Source organism: Mesoplodon densirostris, chromosome 13 (genome assembly GCF_025265405.1).
Source record: "Mesoplodon densirostris isolate mMesDen1 chromosome 13, mMesDen1 primary haplotype, whole genome shotgun sequence".
NCBI classification, from domain to species: domain Eukaryota; kingdom Metazoa; phylum Chordata; class Mammalia; order Artiodactyla; family Ziphiidae; genus Mesoplodon; species Mesoplodon densirostris.
Window position 1 is genome coordinate 71,842,927 of NC_082673.1, and position 18,170 is coordinate 71,861,096.

Here is an 18,170-nt window from a genome sequence, read left to right on the forward strand (position 1 = left end):
GACCCAAGTCTTCCCTTAGAACGACATTCCAAGGAGCAAGAAAAAGGGAGCCAGTTGGAACCTCTTCTCGGAGTTATGGGAACCACTTCCTTGTCTGTTGCTAAGGAGGGAAGAAGGACAGAGATGAGGCTGGGGGAAAGGAGCGCCTCTGCACGGCGGAGCAGTAGCCCCGTCCCACTTGGCAGTGGTCCCGCCGGCTCCATGAGTTACCCCGCCCCCAACCTCACCCGCCCTCATCTCGCACTTGGAAACAAACCCTTAGCAATACAAGCCTGGAAGCCTGGAACCCGGCCTCTCCGAGATGTCCCTGGGGGACTCCAGCCGCCGCAGAGAGGGAACTTCCCGGGGGCCCCACGGCATCCTAGTTGGCGCCGGGCTCAGGCCCTCAACCCTGCCTCCCTCACGAGGCTTCCCCGGAGGCGGCGAGAGCGTGGCCGGCCCGGAGGAGGCCCCAACCGCCAGCCCGCTGCTGGAAGACCTCAGGCGGCGGTTGGCGCGCGCCTTCCAGCGGGCAGAGCCGCCCGTCGTCTCGAGGCGCTCGCGGGAGGAGGAGGCGGCGGAGGCGGCGCGGAAGGAGCAGAGCCGGGCGCGCGTCGAGAGCGCCCTGGTCGGGCTGCGCGCCGAGCTGGTGAGCGCGCTGGCGGCCGGCTCTCGGGGCCGCCTCTCCTTCCTCCTCTCCCGGGGCTCCCGGCCGCGGGCCGCGCACGTGCCCCACCGAGGGTTATGGGGGGCCGAGCGCCGCTTTTCCCAGGGAGAGGGTGAGGCCGTGCCGCGCGGGCGAGCTGGGCACCGGCCGTCGATCTTCCCCGACCGTGCCGATGCTCCTGCCTCCCAGGCAGCATCCAGGAGGGAAGCGGGGGAGGGGAGGGGTCCGGCAGGACCCGAGGTGCTGGCTGGCTGTCGAGGGCTGAGTCTACTAGTGACACACCCGAGACCTCCATCACCACCCCTCCCCAACTTGTTCTATATTTTCCTACCACATAGAAAGTTCCCTCTAGGGAACTCATAGTACGTGCACGTTATGGGGCTCGGAGGCGGAAGTTTCAATGAAATGAACTCACGGGATGGATGGAGCGAGTCCATCAGCAACTGTTCCTTTTATTCTGCAAGTTTTATCTTCCCCCTGGGTAAGAATTCAGAAAACAGGAAATGATAATAAGGCATTCTGTAAAATTGGAGCTTTTTAACAGTAGGCAGGGGGAACTGTAGGTAAATATTTTAGTTACTGTTTTGTGATTTAAACAATTTCCAAGTCAGGTACAATTTGAAAGGGACAAAATGAATAAGAGCAACTTAAGCTTTAAAACGGTGCTGCCTATGAATATGTGTAGTGGAGATTTGGAAAGTTCTAGTCTTTTGCATTGAATACTAATAAAATGTTAACCACTACTTTAGAACGGATTCAACCATCAGTCAGTTGTCTGATTTAAGAATCTTAACAGTTTATCTTGTTTCTGAGTTTAAGAAGGGCAAAAAGGTAGTCAATTTAATTTTACCTGTGTTAACAATTTGAATCTGACAAGGTATGTATTAATTCTGACCCAGCCATATCGGAGAAACACATGGTTTTCTTCAGATACCTGAGCAGTGGCTGGGCGAGAGCCCTCATTAGTAGAGATGGCCTGGAGGGGTGTGCTATGGATGAGGATGCCCACTGGAAGGCTGAGACCGGGCTTAGTCACCCTGTGCTGCTGACCTGGGGTGTCACCATCCCTCCTGTAACTCAGCTGACTCATTTTTTTTTTTTTTTTTTTTTTTTTTTTTTTTGCGGTACGCGGGCCACTGTTGTGGCCTCTCCCGTTGCGGAGCACAGGCTCCGGACGCGCAGGCTCAGCGGCCATGGCTCACGGGCCCAGCCGCTCCATGGCATGTGGGATCCCCCCGGACCGGGGCACGAACCCGTGTCCCCTGCATCGGCAGGCGGACTCTCAACCACTGAGCCACCAGGGCAGCCCTCAGCTGACTCATTTAAATCAAGTGAAGAAATTATATTCAGTAAGCTCCAAGGCACTTGAACCTTCACATTCTAACTAGTCGTTTTAAGTCGTAGGAGTTTTAAGCAAGTAATGTACTGGGGGTGGGGAGGAGGTGGAGAATAAAATTCCAAATAGATGAGGGTTCAAATCCCAGCATTAACATTTACAGGCTCTGCTCTCACTGTTCCTATTACTTTAGGAATGCTAATTAGCAAGTTTGGGTTTCATCTGTAAAATGGAAATAATAAGCTCATAGGATCACTGTAAGTATTGTATGAGATAACGTTATATAAAGTGCATAGATCATAGACACTACTCAGTGGCTCTTACTGTGTTTTGGTTGTGCCCCCAAAGTGACAGATACATAGGCATGGAAGATCAAGGGTTTCTCTGGTAAGGAGGCAAAGAATGTCACACATACACAGATGCTGTGTTCCTGAGATACAGATCACGGTCAACATCTTGGCCAACCATTTCACCATTGTGTGTGACCAGTCATGAAGAAGCAAAAGAATGTGGATCCTCCACACCATCACCACTAGAAGAAGCCATTTTTGATAATGGGCCATTAGCCAGTTTTCTGTAGGAACTGGCACCCGTCCATATGTGTATGTCCACACATCATCTGTTAGGGTGGTATTTGTGTAAGGAACAATGATGAACAGGTCCAGTTAGTTTAGAGACATGTTGCTATTTATGAAATGTTATTTATGCTATTATTTGTTGTTTGATTTGGTCTTCTTAGTGGCTTGCATTGAATTCCAGGGCCTGTGAGTGAATTCCAGGGGTTCTATATACCTAAAATTGTATGCCAAATTTTGTATGCACATAAAATGCACTTCTTTCCTCAGAGTGGGTTCATAGCTTTCATTAGATTCTCAGTGGTATCCATGAGGAAAGAAAATTAAGGAACCATTGGTGTTTGACTTTCCTAAACAGGTGTGAGTTACACATACTTTGTTTTGCTTAGATGGTGAGCCATTATCAATAATTTAACTGCTTGATTCTTGGCATGAAAGTATAGGATGGGTGTTCACCAGTTTCTCCATTTAGTCATTCCTTCACTCAGTCTTTTAACAAACACACAGAGAACCCACCATGTTGCGTGAGCAGGCAGTGCACCCCTAGTTGGGGATACAGTTATGAATAGGAACAAACTGTGCTCAAAATCATCAGTCTAGTGTAGGCTGTGTGCTAGGAGAGGCACATGTACAGAACGCTGTGGAAGCACAGATAAGGTGAGACAGAGAAGGCTTCTAAGAAGAGTTGGCATCTGGCTGAGCTCAACAGGAAGTGGGTGGCAAGAGGCAGAGCGGGCAGAAGATGTGGCTCAGTACGACGTGTTTATTCTGGGACAGGCAAAGTTTCTGACCAGCTGCAGTGGGAGCTGGTGTGGGAAGAGGGCCAGGAAATAAAGCTGGAAGAGTAGGGCAGGTTTATAGGGCGTCCGTGCCACACTGGAGAACGGAAGCTTCCTGTAGGCAAGGTGCCAGGGCTTCTTGTGCTAGTGGTTGTGTTGTTACTGTCTGTTGGCTGGATGTTCATTGACTTTATTCTTTGCAAATTCTTGCTATCAAAGAAATGGTTCCAGGTGCTGAAGAATGAAGAAAAATATGTCAGAGGAAAACTGAAAGAAATTTTATCCAGTGACTTTATTTTGCAAATTAGGAGGGGACCGCCCATATTTGCTTTTTACCAGCAGAATGTCCTGGTTCACCCTGGGGTGGTTTCTTTCGGTGAGTTGATGAGGGGTTTTCAGCAAAGAGAACAGGGTTCTCATGAACTGCATTAAACAAGACCCTAATTGAAGAAATATGCAAATAGTTGATTACTAGTTTTCAACTATAATGCAAAGATTATGTTGCACTAAGCTTTGTCAGACTGCCTCTTAGGTACATTGCCCGAGAGATCGATCTATTTCTTAATACATGAGGACCTTCACAAACTCCCACTGGAGGGAGGGTATAAATCAGCCTTGCTGTATAACAGATTTCACTCTACAGTGAAAATTGTTAGATTCTATAAGTACACATAAAGGGGTTATTAAATGTTTTGCTCAACAGGGTGACCATTTAAAATCCTAAAAACTTGAAATGACAAGTAATCAAGTAAATGGGCCCAGGTCCTGAAAGCTCAGGTGGCCCTGAGCAGTTATCCTGGAGCTCAGAAAGCTCATAAGGATAAATGATTTCCTCGCAGATCACATGCCATTGCTTGGAAACAGCCTTCTATGCACAGGAATTTTTCAAATGGACGGCTCTGTGCATGAGCTTTTTTTGTTTTCATTGCAAGGCCATTTCAAAAGCTATTTGTATATCTGGATTTTACCTTGTCGTATAGAAAGTCAGTTTTATAGTCAGGCCAAACAGTCAGAACTGGAGAATAAGATGAGAAATACATCTTTCTTGATATCTTATTTTCCTTTCCTACAAAGTCCTTATTTTTCCTGTGCAGAGAGCAGTTTCATTTGATCCATATCTCAGGCTAATGAAAATCCTTATTTTTTTCTAACTTTTAGCTGGAAATGCATTTCCAAAATTGCCAGCTGGCCAGAACTTTGCTGGATTTAAACATGAAAATGCAGCAACTGAAACAGTATGAACTGGAAATTGCATCAGAATTGCAAAGCTCGGAAGATAATGTCGTGAATTTGGAATGAGGAAACAGCACAGAAGAAGATCTGAACCCTAAAAATAACATAGACAGCTCCGAAACAATTCTGACAGTAACATCATGGATGCTTTGTGTAAGACTTTAGGGGCAATTTTTAGGCCAAAAACTTCGATGCCATGGGGAAGTGACAGAAAACATCTACCAGAGGGGAGAGAAAATGGTATGTTGTCAGGTTTTAAAGTTATGTATTCATTGTTTCGGCTGGGAAATAGAAGTAAAAAGAATGTACTGAAGAATGCCTTAATGCCGATTTCCAGCATTCTATATCTTGTGCCATCTTAACTTTCTGATGTTATCTGAACTTTCAGAATCTGTGTTTGTTTTTGTTCTACTTGAGTATTCTGGGTTTGCCTGCCCAGTTAGCTGTTCAGTAGCCTTTCCTCCCCGTCCTGTCCCCTTTTTGGAGAATTACTTCTTCCTAGATTCCAACCATACCCTTCAGGTGGAGTCTACCATTAAGGGTGTCTCACCTCATTGGATACAGTCATGCAGATGGAGGCAGTTTGATCAACTTGGCCTCAGGAGTTTTTGAACTTGAACTAAGGAGCGGATGACTATTAGAAGCTGATGGTAGAAGCTGTGGAACGGAGGGGCTTGGAAGCTGCTGGTGGCCACCATGTGAGAGGATGGAATCTCTGATACAGGAGGTCGGAACAGCACCACTTAGAGCCCAAAAGGGGGGGACAGAGCTGCTCTTCCTTGTCTCAAGGGTGCAGCTGCTTAAATCCCCAGCCCTTGCTGTCATTTGGATACATGAAAATCCTCTAACAGCCTCCTAATACCATCTCCTTTTGCCTAAGTCAATTGAGTTGGAGTTTTATGACTTGTACGCAAAAGGTTCCCAACTAACACAATTCCTTTGTTAAGCTTTTAGGAGTTAAAATGGTTCATGTTGAATTAGAATATCTATCTCTACCTTAAAAGTGGTTCCTTCTTAATGTAAGAAATAAAGTTCATAAAAAAATAGTTGCAGATCTCAGTGATATTCATAATGGTTATTGTCTGTAAAAATAAATATTGATTTATAAAATGTAAGTCATTTGCATATTTAATTAACAATAAAAATTAGTTCTGGAAGACAAAGGAGAACAGAATGGACATGGTTTTTCTCTCTCTCTTTTTTTTTTTTTTGGTACGCGGGCCTCCCACTGCCGTGGCCTCTCCCGTCGCGGAGCACAGGCTCCGGACGCGCAGGCTCAGCGGCCATGGCTCACGGGCCCAGCCGCTCCGCAGCATGTGGGATCCTCCTGGACCGGGGCACGAACCTGTGTCCCCCGCATCGGAAGGTGGACTCCCAACCACTGTGCCACCAGGGAAGCCCTGGTCTTTCTCTTAAATACAAGTTGTTTTATGTGTGTGAGGGTTTGAGGATTATTATCTGAACCAAGTTTAGTTTGTCCTTAACTTTTTTTGATCACTCTAAGTGAATTATTTCAGCTCTTCGGTACTTAATTTCTTCCCTCTGTACAACTGAGGTATTACTATCTTCAACTTACAGGACACTGTCAATGAGCTATTGGCGATATCCTGATATCTAACCCCTGGATTTCTTGAGAAATTCTGCATATAAGCCCTTGGCTTATAAACATACAGACTGGTTTCTTAACTTATACTTGTAAAAGAGATTTCCTATAAGTCTCTTCCTCAAAGTTATAGAAATTCTGAGGAAAGAGGCAGTGGAATTTCTGTGATCTGTTCTTCGAAAAAGAGTCTACTCAAATGTTAGAGCAGTCATCCTAAAGTACATTTTACAATGTATTATTTACAAATTCTTGTGATTTTGTGTTTAGCAAATACTCAAGATGATTCATTTTATAAGCTCAATTCCTTACAGAATACAGAGTAGCTGACATTGGTTAGCATTCATGTGAATAATTCAATTCTACTAAAAATGTGCTCTCTTGGGAATCAAAAGAAAGAAACAAAAAGAGAACTTCTGAAAATGGATGCATTATTTTTCCCTGTTTTCAGACACAAAAAAAGTCCACCATTTATCGTAAAGTTTTTGTCACCAGTTTTTTGTCCTATCTTTCAGTGATAAACTTTGGATCACTGTATCTTTTAGGAGTGACAAATGGAGAAACAGAATAAGAAAGTCTTTGTTTGGAAGCCCTTATCGGTGGAGGTGGCCTGTGATACTAGCTGTCGATAGAGAGATACAGTGAGAACTTGATACATGGGACACTATTGCTATTAAATGTTTTTGCCTTGTTTCCCCTCATAAAGTGAATTCTGCTCTCATACCATATCCCTCATCTTTTTTTTTTTTTTTTAAGTAGAAGCCGGACTGTGGGTTTTTTTTTTTTTTTTTTTTTTTGCGACTGCAATCAGCTGTTTTGTTAGTTTGCTGGATCCTGGTCCTGTCTGCTGCACACAGAAAGACAACAGGGACTCCCTTCTAAGGGATGTGGGGATGCACTTCCAATGGCTACACTTCTTCACTTTCCAGAGTGTTTAAATAAGCTAGAGCAACAGTGTGACATTTTAAAGAAATACGAGGTAGAAGGGACCAAACTACTGCCAGCTGGAGGGGAAAATGAGAAAATAATTATAACCTAAATTATGCAACAGGGAAGCAGTAACTGGATAAGTCGAAGAAAGTAAAATGTTCACCTCAGTAGTGGATAGGGAGGACCAAAGAAGAGAAAATGACAAAAACAGTTTAGGGAGGAAAATATGGCATTTAGGTTTTTCAAATGACGATTTCTCACAGCTTTAATTATGGGGGGGCTAACCATTTATCAGGGAATGGGCTTTCACTCTATGGTACTTGGGTAGCATCTACCACTGAAGAGGTGCCAAATTAATTATGACAGTTAGGAGCTTTGCACAGGTTGTTAGGCTTTACATCCCTTTACAGGTGGCCTGGATGAATCCACATCTTGTTTGGCTTGCCAAACTACTTCTGCTGTAACAGGTGATTCTGGAGTGCCCAGCCGGGGGACGGATCACCGTCTGATGTGGGTAGACCCGTGGTGGCTGAGCCTACACCAGTGGGATGGGATGCACAAGAATCCCATCTCCCCTGGTCCCTTCCCAGGCAGGGTACGGGGTGCCCCACTCCAGCCATCAATTCTGTTTATTTACCACTGTCGTCACTGCTGGAGTCCCTCCCGGCCGTGAGTCTGGCACGAGGCCCTCCGGTGCCAGCTGCTTCCTCTCTTTCTTTTTTGCTGCCGCCATCACTGCTGCTGACTCTCCTGCCTCTTTGGCTGTATTATTAATGAGGGTTATGGAAGGATTAGAAATATGGGGAGGTTTCGGGTTGAACCTATGCCATTCTGCCTACCTCTGGGTCTGGCAGCCTCTTGTTTCACCTGGACCGAGGGGGCCATGCACCATCAGTGCTTCTGGGTCCTGCCTCCAATAAATGCTGGGGCTCACGAGGCTCCACTTCTTCCTTAGGAATCACAGCGCCGCCATCCTTCTCTTCTGGGACCAGTGAAGGGGGGGACCCTTGGAATATAATGATAAACCAGCAATGACACGAGCCACCTCTCCTGTGCCCCGTGTTGGGCCAAGAATGCCACATGGATTAGCTTCTTTAATCCCATGATGATTTGTATGCATGTAGAACATGGTTTTGAAGTCATCTGGCCTTCGTATTTAGTCCTGGCTTGGCCACTTGCCAGCTTTATAACCTAAAGCAAATTGCTTCAGTCTCTTTAGATCTGTCAAAAGAAGCTAGTCAAAATGGTACCCATCTTATTGAAATCTTGAGGAGCTCAAGCTGAAGAACCTTGAAGCAGGTTTGGGAGACGGAGTTCGTGGTGAAGGCTCTTCTACTTTCTGTGTGTTTCTTTTACGTCTTCAGTTCTCTGTGATCTCACTACCCTTTTGGACTCAGACCTTTCCTGTTTCTGCTTCTTTCTTCATCACGTCTTTATGTCTCTCTAACGTTCTGCCACCTGCTCTCTGTTGTGACGTTGACTCTTCTGCTGGTTGATAAACTGATTTACTAAACTTGAGAGGAGGCACCAGGGAGATATGAAATGGCCAATAACTTCTACTTACCAACCGCTGAATCTGCCCGGCACACAGTGCCGTGTGCGTTTAAAACTCGATCATCCCAGCAACACTGTGAGGTTGGAACTATTGCTTTTTCCATTTTATCAAGGAGGAAATGATAATCAAAGAGGCCAGGCAAGTGGAGCTGTCAATATTCTTGTCCAGAGCTGAGTGTAGTCTGGCTTTTGAGACCCTCCCAAGGTAATCAGGGAGACCCAGACATAAGTGAATAAATTTGATATTATAACAGAAAGTGTTAACAGAAGCCTGTATGAAGCACTAGGGATGCTTTCTACAAGGGTCAGACAAAGAGGGCTTCCTTGAGGACCAGACCCCAGGTTCTTTCTGTTTCACCTGGAAAAAAGCCCTCATTCTGTGCCTCACATTCTACATAGACAAGTTGGGTGATTTGGAACACATTACTCCACTCTATTTGGGCCTCATTTCACTCATTTGAAAATGAGAGAAAGAGTGGAGCGGCCTCTAAAACACTCCTCTAACCTGGAAACTCTATTCTACTCCAATCCTGCCTGCTTATAACTGGACTCTCCATCACTCACCTCTGACTTGCCCAGATGTCCTGACACCTGTGATGGCACAGTGGGCCGCTGACTGTTTATCACTGGCCCTTGGCCATGAGTTGTACTCTCCTGGTCCCAGCCCTGGCCCCGACCATGGCCCTGGCTGTTGCAGCCTTGATGATGATGAAAAGCAATTCTTGTCACTCTTGGATGCCTCTCTGCTCTTTCTCACCCACACCGTGACTGCAGCCCGGGGAAAATGTCACATTTGCACTTCACAGGGAGATAAGCATGGCTCAGACCTTTGATGTGTTAGACTTTTGGAAGCAGCCTGGCAGATTGCCTGCTGAGGCGGTCACTGCAGGCTGAGAGCAGTGTAATATGTAGTTAGCAGTGCAGCCTCTGGAGTCTGGCGATGGAGCTGGAATTGTGGCTCCTTCACTGCCTCACTATGTTATTATCGCTGAAGTTCAGTTTGCTTCTGTGTAAAGTAATACTATAATAATCACACCTACCCACCCCAGGGACTTGTTGTGAAGATCTAATGGATTAATGTTTGTTAAGTGTTGAGAATGCTCTCAAGTAGTGTTTAATATTATGACAGCCGGGGCTTCCCTGGTGGCGCAGTGGTTGAGAGTCCGCCTGCCGATGCGGGGACGCGGGTTCGTGCCCCGATCCAGGAAGATCCCACATGCTGCGGAACGGCTGGGCCCGTGAGCCATGGCCACTGAGCCTGCGTGTCCGGAGCCTGTGCTCCGCAACGGGAGAGGCCACAACAGTGAGAGGCCCACGTACCGCAAAAAAAAAAAAAAAAAAAAAAAAAAAAATTATGACAGCCCACCTAAGAAACATTTTGTTCATCCTTCTTGTCTATTGGAAGCACCCGATTCCAGGAGAGATTGAGAATGACAGCTTCACTTTTCTCAGCCCTTCTGGGAGCTCAGAATGGCCACAGAATCTAGTTTTGTCCAATAAGACATAAGGGAAGTTTGCTGGGGGGTTTTCTGAGAAACATTTTCTTTTCCTACAAAAGGAGAAAGAGGAGGTAAGCTCTCTTCTTTCTTGCTTAGGAACACTGTCACATGAGGTTGTAAAGCTTGCACCTGCTGCAGTCACCCTGTGACCAAGGTAGGAGATACACGGACACTTTGAGGATGGGAAGACAGAGAGATGAAGAGAAGTAATGTCGCTGATGGCAACACTGAGCTCCTGAGCCAACCCTGAGACTGCCTACCTATGGCTAGTCTTGTTCTCTAAGGAACAACAGTAATAAAACTCAATTGTTTAAGCCACTTTTATTTAAGTATTTAGTTCCATGCACCCAACGAAGCATCACTAACTGACACACTTGAACCCCGACAACCTCCTGGGATGAAGGCTCAGGATGATGCACTGTCTGATTGCAACTGTGGATATTAGAAACTATAGGCAAAGGACTCCAGAAACATCATTTGGTCACTTAGGACCCATCTAATGTAACAGGAGACCAATCAAAGCATATTGGAGGGAAATGTATCTGAGAGAAACCGTTTCTCTGTTGAACCCTGTGGAGACTCTGGAATTCCACAGTAAAGGTTCTGACTATTAAAAACATTTCCACATGCTCACACTTGTTAAGAGAAAGACAACACGTCCAAAATGGAGTCACTTACGCTAAGCCTCACGCCACCAAACTGAGATTTAACTTGATTACAGTTTTGGCTCTCCCAGAAATGGAATTTTAAACCAGTCAACCAGTAATCATGTGATTAGCACTCGTCAGGTAATCTTCCTGATAGACCCCTGCCATCCCCTAAAAGAAAGTGACCTTGCAATAACCAACCCACTTTTTTTTTTTTTTTTGCGGTACGCTGGCCTCTCACTGTTGTGGCCTCTCCCGTTGCAGAGCACAGGCTCTGGACGTGCAGGCTCAGCGGCCATGGTTCACGGGCCCAGCCACCCCGCGCATGTGGGATCCTCCCAGACCGGAGCACGAACCCATGTCCCCTGCATCGGCAGGCGGACTCTCAACCACTGCGCCACCAGGGAAGCCCCCAACCCACTTTTTTTGGCCTAGTATAGCTTCCTTGTGCCTACTTCCTTCTGGCTGTAAAAGTCTTTCATTTTGTACACCACCTCAGAACCCTTTTCTATCTGCAAGATTGGATGCTGCCTGCTTTGAATCGATTTTTGCTCAAATAAACTTAAAAATTTTAATATACCTTGGTTTATCTTTTAACACGCTCCACCAAGGATATCCAAATGCCTATGGAACCTACTACCTATCCGATTCTGTCACAGAAGCCATTTTATTTTTCAGCAACTGAAAGAAACTGGGATGAAATAATTTCCTAAAGTGTTTCAGGAGTGAACTGGCAGTAAAATACAATGAAGTGTTCATCAGCTTTTAAATTTTTATATCAGGGAAGTTTAGGGAACTGTCAAAAAAACAGCCTAAAATCAAGTCTGTACAAAAATTGCTTCTGAATTAGTATGAAGGATGCTTGTTTCTCTAAACTTCCATAGGATTCAGTTAGGAATTGTCAAGCAAAGAAATTTCTCAAGATTTCTAGGTGAGATTGTCAGGTTACTGAGAGCACGACCAACGTCCTCTCAGTCTACTGTGACTTGATGGTTTACTGTTTACCCCCAACCCTACAGCTTACCCAGTGTTTTACAGTTTACAATATACCAGGTACTATCATAGCCAATAGCTCATTAAACCCACAGTAACCCTCTGGGGTAGGTGATGCTTGTGGCTGTTGAAATTTGAGGGGCAGCAAGAAAGCTTGCCTGCCTGACTTTGGGAACATCACCCTCATGCTGCTTCCCAGAACGTCACTCTCCCTAAGTGGCTGGTGTTTCCTCCAGGAGGAAGTGCAGTTTAGGAAGTCAGAAGATCCAGCTGTGGGTGTCAGCTCTGAGCTGAACTTGCTGTGTGATATCTGGTGAGTCTCTGGGCTTCAATTTCCTCATTTATAAAGTGAGGGATTGAACTCAAAATGATCTTTAAGACTCCAACTAATGCTTTTGGAATCACCCTTTGAAACAATGCTGTCATCACTTCTTTAGTATGAATTATTTTAGGTTTTGATATGAAAACACTGAACTTTAGAGCAGTGGTCCCCAACCTTTTTGGCACCACGGACTGATTTCGTGGAAGACAATTTTTCCATGGTCGGGGGTGGGGGTGGGGTGATGGTTCAGGCAGTAACGCCAGCGATGGGGAGCGGTGGGGAGTGGCAGATGAAGCTTCGCTTGCTCCCCTGTCACTCACCTCCAGCTGTGTGGACCCGTACCGCTCTGCGGCCTGGAGGTTGGGGACCCCTGCTTTAGACTGTCTAGAGTGAATAATTAAACAATGGAAGGGAAGAGAAAAAGAAAAAAAATACTATATTCAAATACTTTGTACCTTATAATTTTGCCTTAAGTTCAATTAGCAGCATGAATCTAACAGTCCAAACATTCTTTGTTTCTCTCTTTCTCCCTCTCTCTGCCCCCTCTCCCCACACCTCCTCCTTCCCTTTTTTTCTTCCCTTTTTTATTCAGCTTTATTGTTGTGCCTCCTGGGTGTCAGGCACTATTCTAGGCATGTGTTGAGCATCAACTGTGAAATGAACATCTTGCAATGAATGTGAAAGATGGGGTTCTAGCTCTCATGGTGTTTATGCCCTGGATGGGAGGAGGGGCAGATAAGTCAATAAGATACTCTAGTATAATGTGATCAATGCTGTAGTGGGGGGAAATTCAGAGTGCTAAGGGGACAAACGGGAGGCACACGAATGACAAAATCAACATCCATTCATGATAAAAACTCTCATCAAAGTGGGTATAGAGGGAACATATCTCAACATAATAAAGGCCATTTATGACAAACCCACAGCTTACATCATACTCAATGGTGAAAAGCTGAAAGATTTTCCTCTAAAATCAGGAACAAGACAAGAATGCCCACTCTTGCCACTACTATTTAACATAGTATTGGAAGCCCTAGACACAGCAATCAGATAAGAGAAAGAAATGAAAGGCATCCAAGTTGGAAGGGAACAAGTAAAACTGTCACTATTTGCAGTTGACGTGATACTATATCAAGAAAACCCCCTAAACTCTCCACCAAAAAACTGTCAAAACTAATATATGAATTCAGTAAAGTTGCAGGATACAGGATTAATGTGCAGAAATCTGTTGCATTTCTATGCACTAATAAATAAAGTAATAAATCCCATTTAATATCACATCAAAAAGAATAAAATATCTAGGAATAAAATTAACCAAGGATGTGAAAGACCTCTACTCTGAAAACAATAAAACACTGATGAAGGAAACTGAAGATGATACAAAGAAATGGAAAGATATCTCATGTTCATGGATTGGAAGAATTAATATTGTTAAAATGTCCATACTACCCAAAGCAATCTACAGATTAAATGAAATCCTTATCAAAATACCTATGACATTTTTCACATAAACAGAACAAACAACCCTAAAATTTATATGGAACCACAAAAGACCCTGAATAGCCAAAGCAATCTTGAGAAAGAAAACAAAGCTGGAGGTATCATGCCCCCTGACTTCAGACTATACTACAAAGCTATAGTAATCAAATCAGTATGGCACTGGCAAAAAAAACAGACACATAGATCAATGGAACAGAAATAAACTCACACACTTATGGCCAACTAACCTATGACAAAGGAGGCAAGAATACACAATGGAGAAAAGATATTCTTCTCAATAAGTGGTGCTGGGAAAACTGGACAGTTATATGTAAAAGAATGAAATTTGAACATTTTCTCAAACTGAATACAAAAAGAAACTCAAATAAACAGCAGTATTTTTTTGGATCTGTCTCCCAAGGGAAAGGAAACAAAAGCAAAAATAAACAAATGTGGCTTAATTAAACTTAAAACTGTTTGCACTGTAAAGGACACCATCAACAAAATGAAATGGCAGCCTATTGAATGAGAGAAAATATTTGCAATAAAAGGTTAATATTCAAAATATATAATTAGCTATACAACTCAATATCAAAAAAATAAACAACTTGATGAAGAAACGGGCAGAAGACCTAAAGAGACAGTTTTCCAAGAAGTTACACAGATAACCAACAGGCACATGAAAAGATGCTCAACATTGCTAACCATCAGAGAAATGAAAATCAAAACCACAATGATATAACACCTCACACATGTCAGAATGGTTATCATTGAAAAGACCAGAAATAAGAAGTGTTGGTGAAGATGTGGAGAAAAAGGGACCCTCCTACGCTTTTGGTGGGAATATACATTGGTGTAGCCACTATGGAAAACAATATGGAGGCATACATAATGGCAGTCCCATCTTCCATTCCTACCAGCAATAGAGTAATTCAGTTTCATCATGCCCTCACCAACTTTGGTATTGTCACTATTTTTTAATTTTAGCCATTCTGATAGATATGTAGTGATATCTCACTGCAGTTCTAATTTGCATTTCCCTAATAGCTAGTGATGTTGAACATCTTCCATGCATTTATTTTCATGTGCATGTTCTTCAGAGAAATGTATGTTCATATCTTTTGCCCATTTTCTAATTGGATTATTTGCTTTCTTCTTAAAAAAAAACTGTTGAGCTTGGAGGGCTGTTTATATGTTCTACATACAATCTTTGTCCTATATGTAATTTGCAAATGTTTTCTCCAAGTCTACTGCTAATCTTTTCATCTTCATTGGGTCCTTTACAGAGGATGTTTTTAATCTTGATATAAACCAATTTATCATTTTTTTCTTTTGTGAATCTTAATCTTGGTGTCATCTCTAAAAGCTCTTCACCCAGACTTGGACAATACTTTTTAATTTTTTCTTCTTTGTATTAAAATTTAAAAATAAATGTAGGTGGTCAAATATGCTTATCTTTTCATTTATGGTTTGTGTGTTCCACTGGAAGGCCTCTCTACCTGAAAATTATAAAATTATTTGCATGTATTATTTTAGACACAAGTCTGTTTTTACTAACTTGTCTTTTTTTTTTAACATGTTTATTGGAGTATAATTGCTTTACAATGGTGTGTTAGTTTCTGCTTTATAACAAAGTGAATCAGTTATACATATATATATGTTCCCAAATCTCTCCCCTCTTACATCTCCCTCCCTCCCACCCTCCCTAACCTACCCCTCTAGGTGGTCAAAAAGCACCGAGCTGATCTCCCTGTGCTATGAGGCTGCTTCCCACTAGCTATCTATTTTATGTTTGGTAGTGTATATATGTCCATGCCACTCTCTCATTTTGTCACAGCTTACCCTTCCCCCTCCCCATATCCTCAAATGCATCTTTAGTAGGTCTGTGGCTTTATTCCGGTCTTGCCCCTAGGTTCTTCATGACCTTTTTTTTTTTCTTAGATTCCATATATATGTGTTAGCATACGGTATTTGTTTTTCTCTTTCTGACTTACTTACTCTGTATGACAGACTCTAGGTCCATCCACCTCACTACAAATAACTCAATTTCGTTTCTTTTTATGGCTGAGTAATATTCCATCGTATATATGTGCCACATCTTCTTTATCCATTCATCTGTCGATGGACACTTAGGTTGCTTCCATGTCCTGGCTATTGTAAATAGTGCTGCAATGAACATTTTGGTACATGACTCTTTTTGAATTATGGTTTTCTCAGGGTATATGCCCAGTAGTGGGATTGCTGGGTTGTATGGTAGTTCTATTTTTAGTTTTTTAAGGAACATCCATACTATTCTCCATAGTGGCTGTATCAATTCACATTCCCACCAACAGTGCAAGAGGGTTCCCTTTTCTCCACACCCTCTCCAGCCTTATTGTTTGTAGATTTTTTGATGATGGCCATTCTGACCAGTGTGAGATGATATCTCATTGTAGTTTTGATTTGCATTTCTCTAATGATGTTGAGCATTCTTTCATGTGTCTGTTGGCAATCTGTATATCTTCTTTGGAGAAATGTCTATTTAGGTCTTCTGCCCATTTTTGGATTGGGTTATTTGCTTTTTGATATTGAGCTACATGAGCTGCTTGTAAATTTGGCATAGAGGGAACTTTCCTCAACATAATAAAGGCCATATATGACAAACCCACAGCTACCATCATCCTCAATGGTGAAAAACTGAAACCATTTCTACTAAGAAGAGGAACAAGACAAGGTTGCCCACTCTCACCACTATTATTCAACATAGTTTTGGAAGTTTTACCACAGCAATCAGAGAAGAAAAAGAAATAAAAGGAATCCAAATTGGGAAAGAAGAAGTAAAGCTGTCACTGTTTGCAGATGACATGATACTATACATAGAGAATCTTAAAGATGCTACCAGAAAACTACTAGAGCTAATCAATGAATTTGGTAAAGTAGCAGGATACAAAATTAATGCACAGGGCTTCCCTGGTTGCGTAGTGGTTGAGAGTCTGTCTGTCAATGCAGGGGACACGGGTTTGTGCCCCGGTCTGGGAAGATGCTGCGGAGCGGCTAGGCCCGTGAGCCATGGCCATTGAGCCTGCGCGTCCGGAGCCTGTACTACGCAGCGGGAGAGGCCACGGCAGTTAGAGGCCCACGTAACGCCAAAAAAAAAAAAAAAAAAGGGTTAGAGACCTAAATGTAAGACCACACAATGTAAGACTGGACACTATAAAACTCTTAGAGGAAAGCATAGGAAGAACACTCTTTGACATAAATCACAGCAAGATCTTTTTTGATCCACCTCCTAGAGTAATGGAAATAAAAACAAAAATAAACAAATGGGACCTAATGAAACTTAAAAGCTTTTGCACAGCAAAGGAAACTTCAAACAAGACGAAAAGACAGCCCTCAGAATGGGAGAATATATTTGCAAAAACGAATCGACGGACAAAGGATTAATGTCCAAAATACATAAACAGCTCATGCAGCTCAATATTAAAAAAACAAACAACCCAATCCAAAAATGGCCAGAAGACCTAAATAGACATTTCTCCAAAGAAGACATACAGATGGCCAAGAAGCACATGAAAAGCTGCTCAACATCATTAGTTATTAGAGAAATGCAAATCAAAACTACAGTGAGGTATCTCCTCACACCAGTTAGAATGGGCATCATTAGAAAATCTACAAGCAACAAATGCTGGAGAGGGTGTGGAGAAAAGGGAACCCTCTTGCACTGTTGGTGGGAACGTAAATTGACACAGCCACTATGGAGAACAGTATGGAGGTTCCTCAAAAAACTTAAAATAGAATTACCATATGACCCAGCAATCCCACTACTGGGCATATACCCAGAGAAATCCACAATTTAAAAAGACATATGCACCCTAATGTTCATTGCAGCACTATTTACAATAGCCAGGACATGGAAGCAACTTAAATGCACATTGACAGATGAATGGATAAAGAAGATGTGGTACATATATACAATGGAGTATTACTCAGCCATATAAAGGAACGAAACTGTGTCATTTTTAGAGACATGGATGGATCTAGAGACTGTCATACAGAGTGAAGTAAGTCAGAAAGAGAAAAACAAATATCGTATATTAACGCATATATGTGGAACCTAGAAAAATGGTACAGATGAACTGGTTTGCAGGGCAGAAGTTGAGACATAAGTAGAGAAGAAACGTACGGATACCAAGGGGGGAAGTGGCGGGAGGTGGTAGTGGTGGTGGTGGTGGGATGAACTGGGAGATGGGGATTGACATGTATACACTCATATGTATAAAATGGGTAACTAATGAGAAACTGCTGTATAAAAAAATAAACTAAATAAAATTCAAAAACAACATCCTTTTTGGATGTTTACCAGCATTTTTGTATGTTTTTCTGAACTGCTTTAGTTTCTATTTTCTTCCAATTTACTTGCAAAACTCAGACACACTTTTATCACTCATGGCATCAGATGTGAATCTTAATCTTTAAACAAAATAAAAGATTTGGTGGGACAACAGATATGTAAATTCAGCCCTTTTATCCTTTATTTTCCTCCTGATATTAGCTGGTACAGATTCATAATATTGGAATTTAAATTACTTTCCCTGACT

The 18,170-nt window shown here is 42.9% G+C and overlaps 1 protein-coding gene across 1 annotated transcript; it reads left to right on the top strand.

Moving 5' to 3' along the window:
* The first annotated feature begins 301 nt into the window (after positions 1-301).
* On the top strand, positions 302-4,635 carry AARD (alanine and arginine rich domain containing protein). Its single transcript, XM_060116527.1, has 2 exons — positions 302-628; positions 4,495-4,635. The coding sequence occupies exons 1-2, from the start codon at positions 302-304 to the stop codon at positions 4,633-4,635; spliced, it is 468 nt and encodes a 155-aa protein (XP_059972510.1).
* The last annotated feature ends 13,535 nt before the right edge of the window (positions 4,636-18,170 follow it).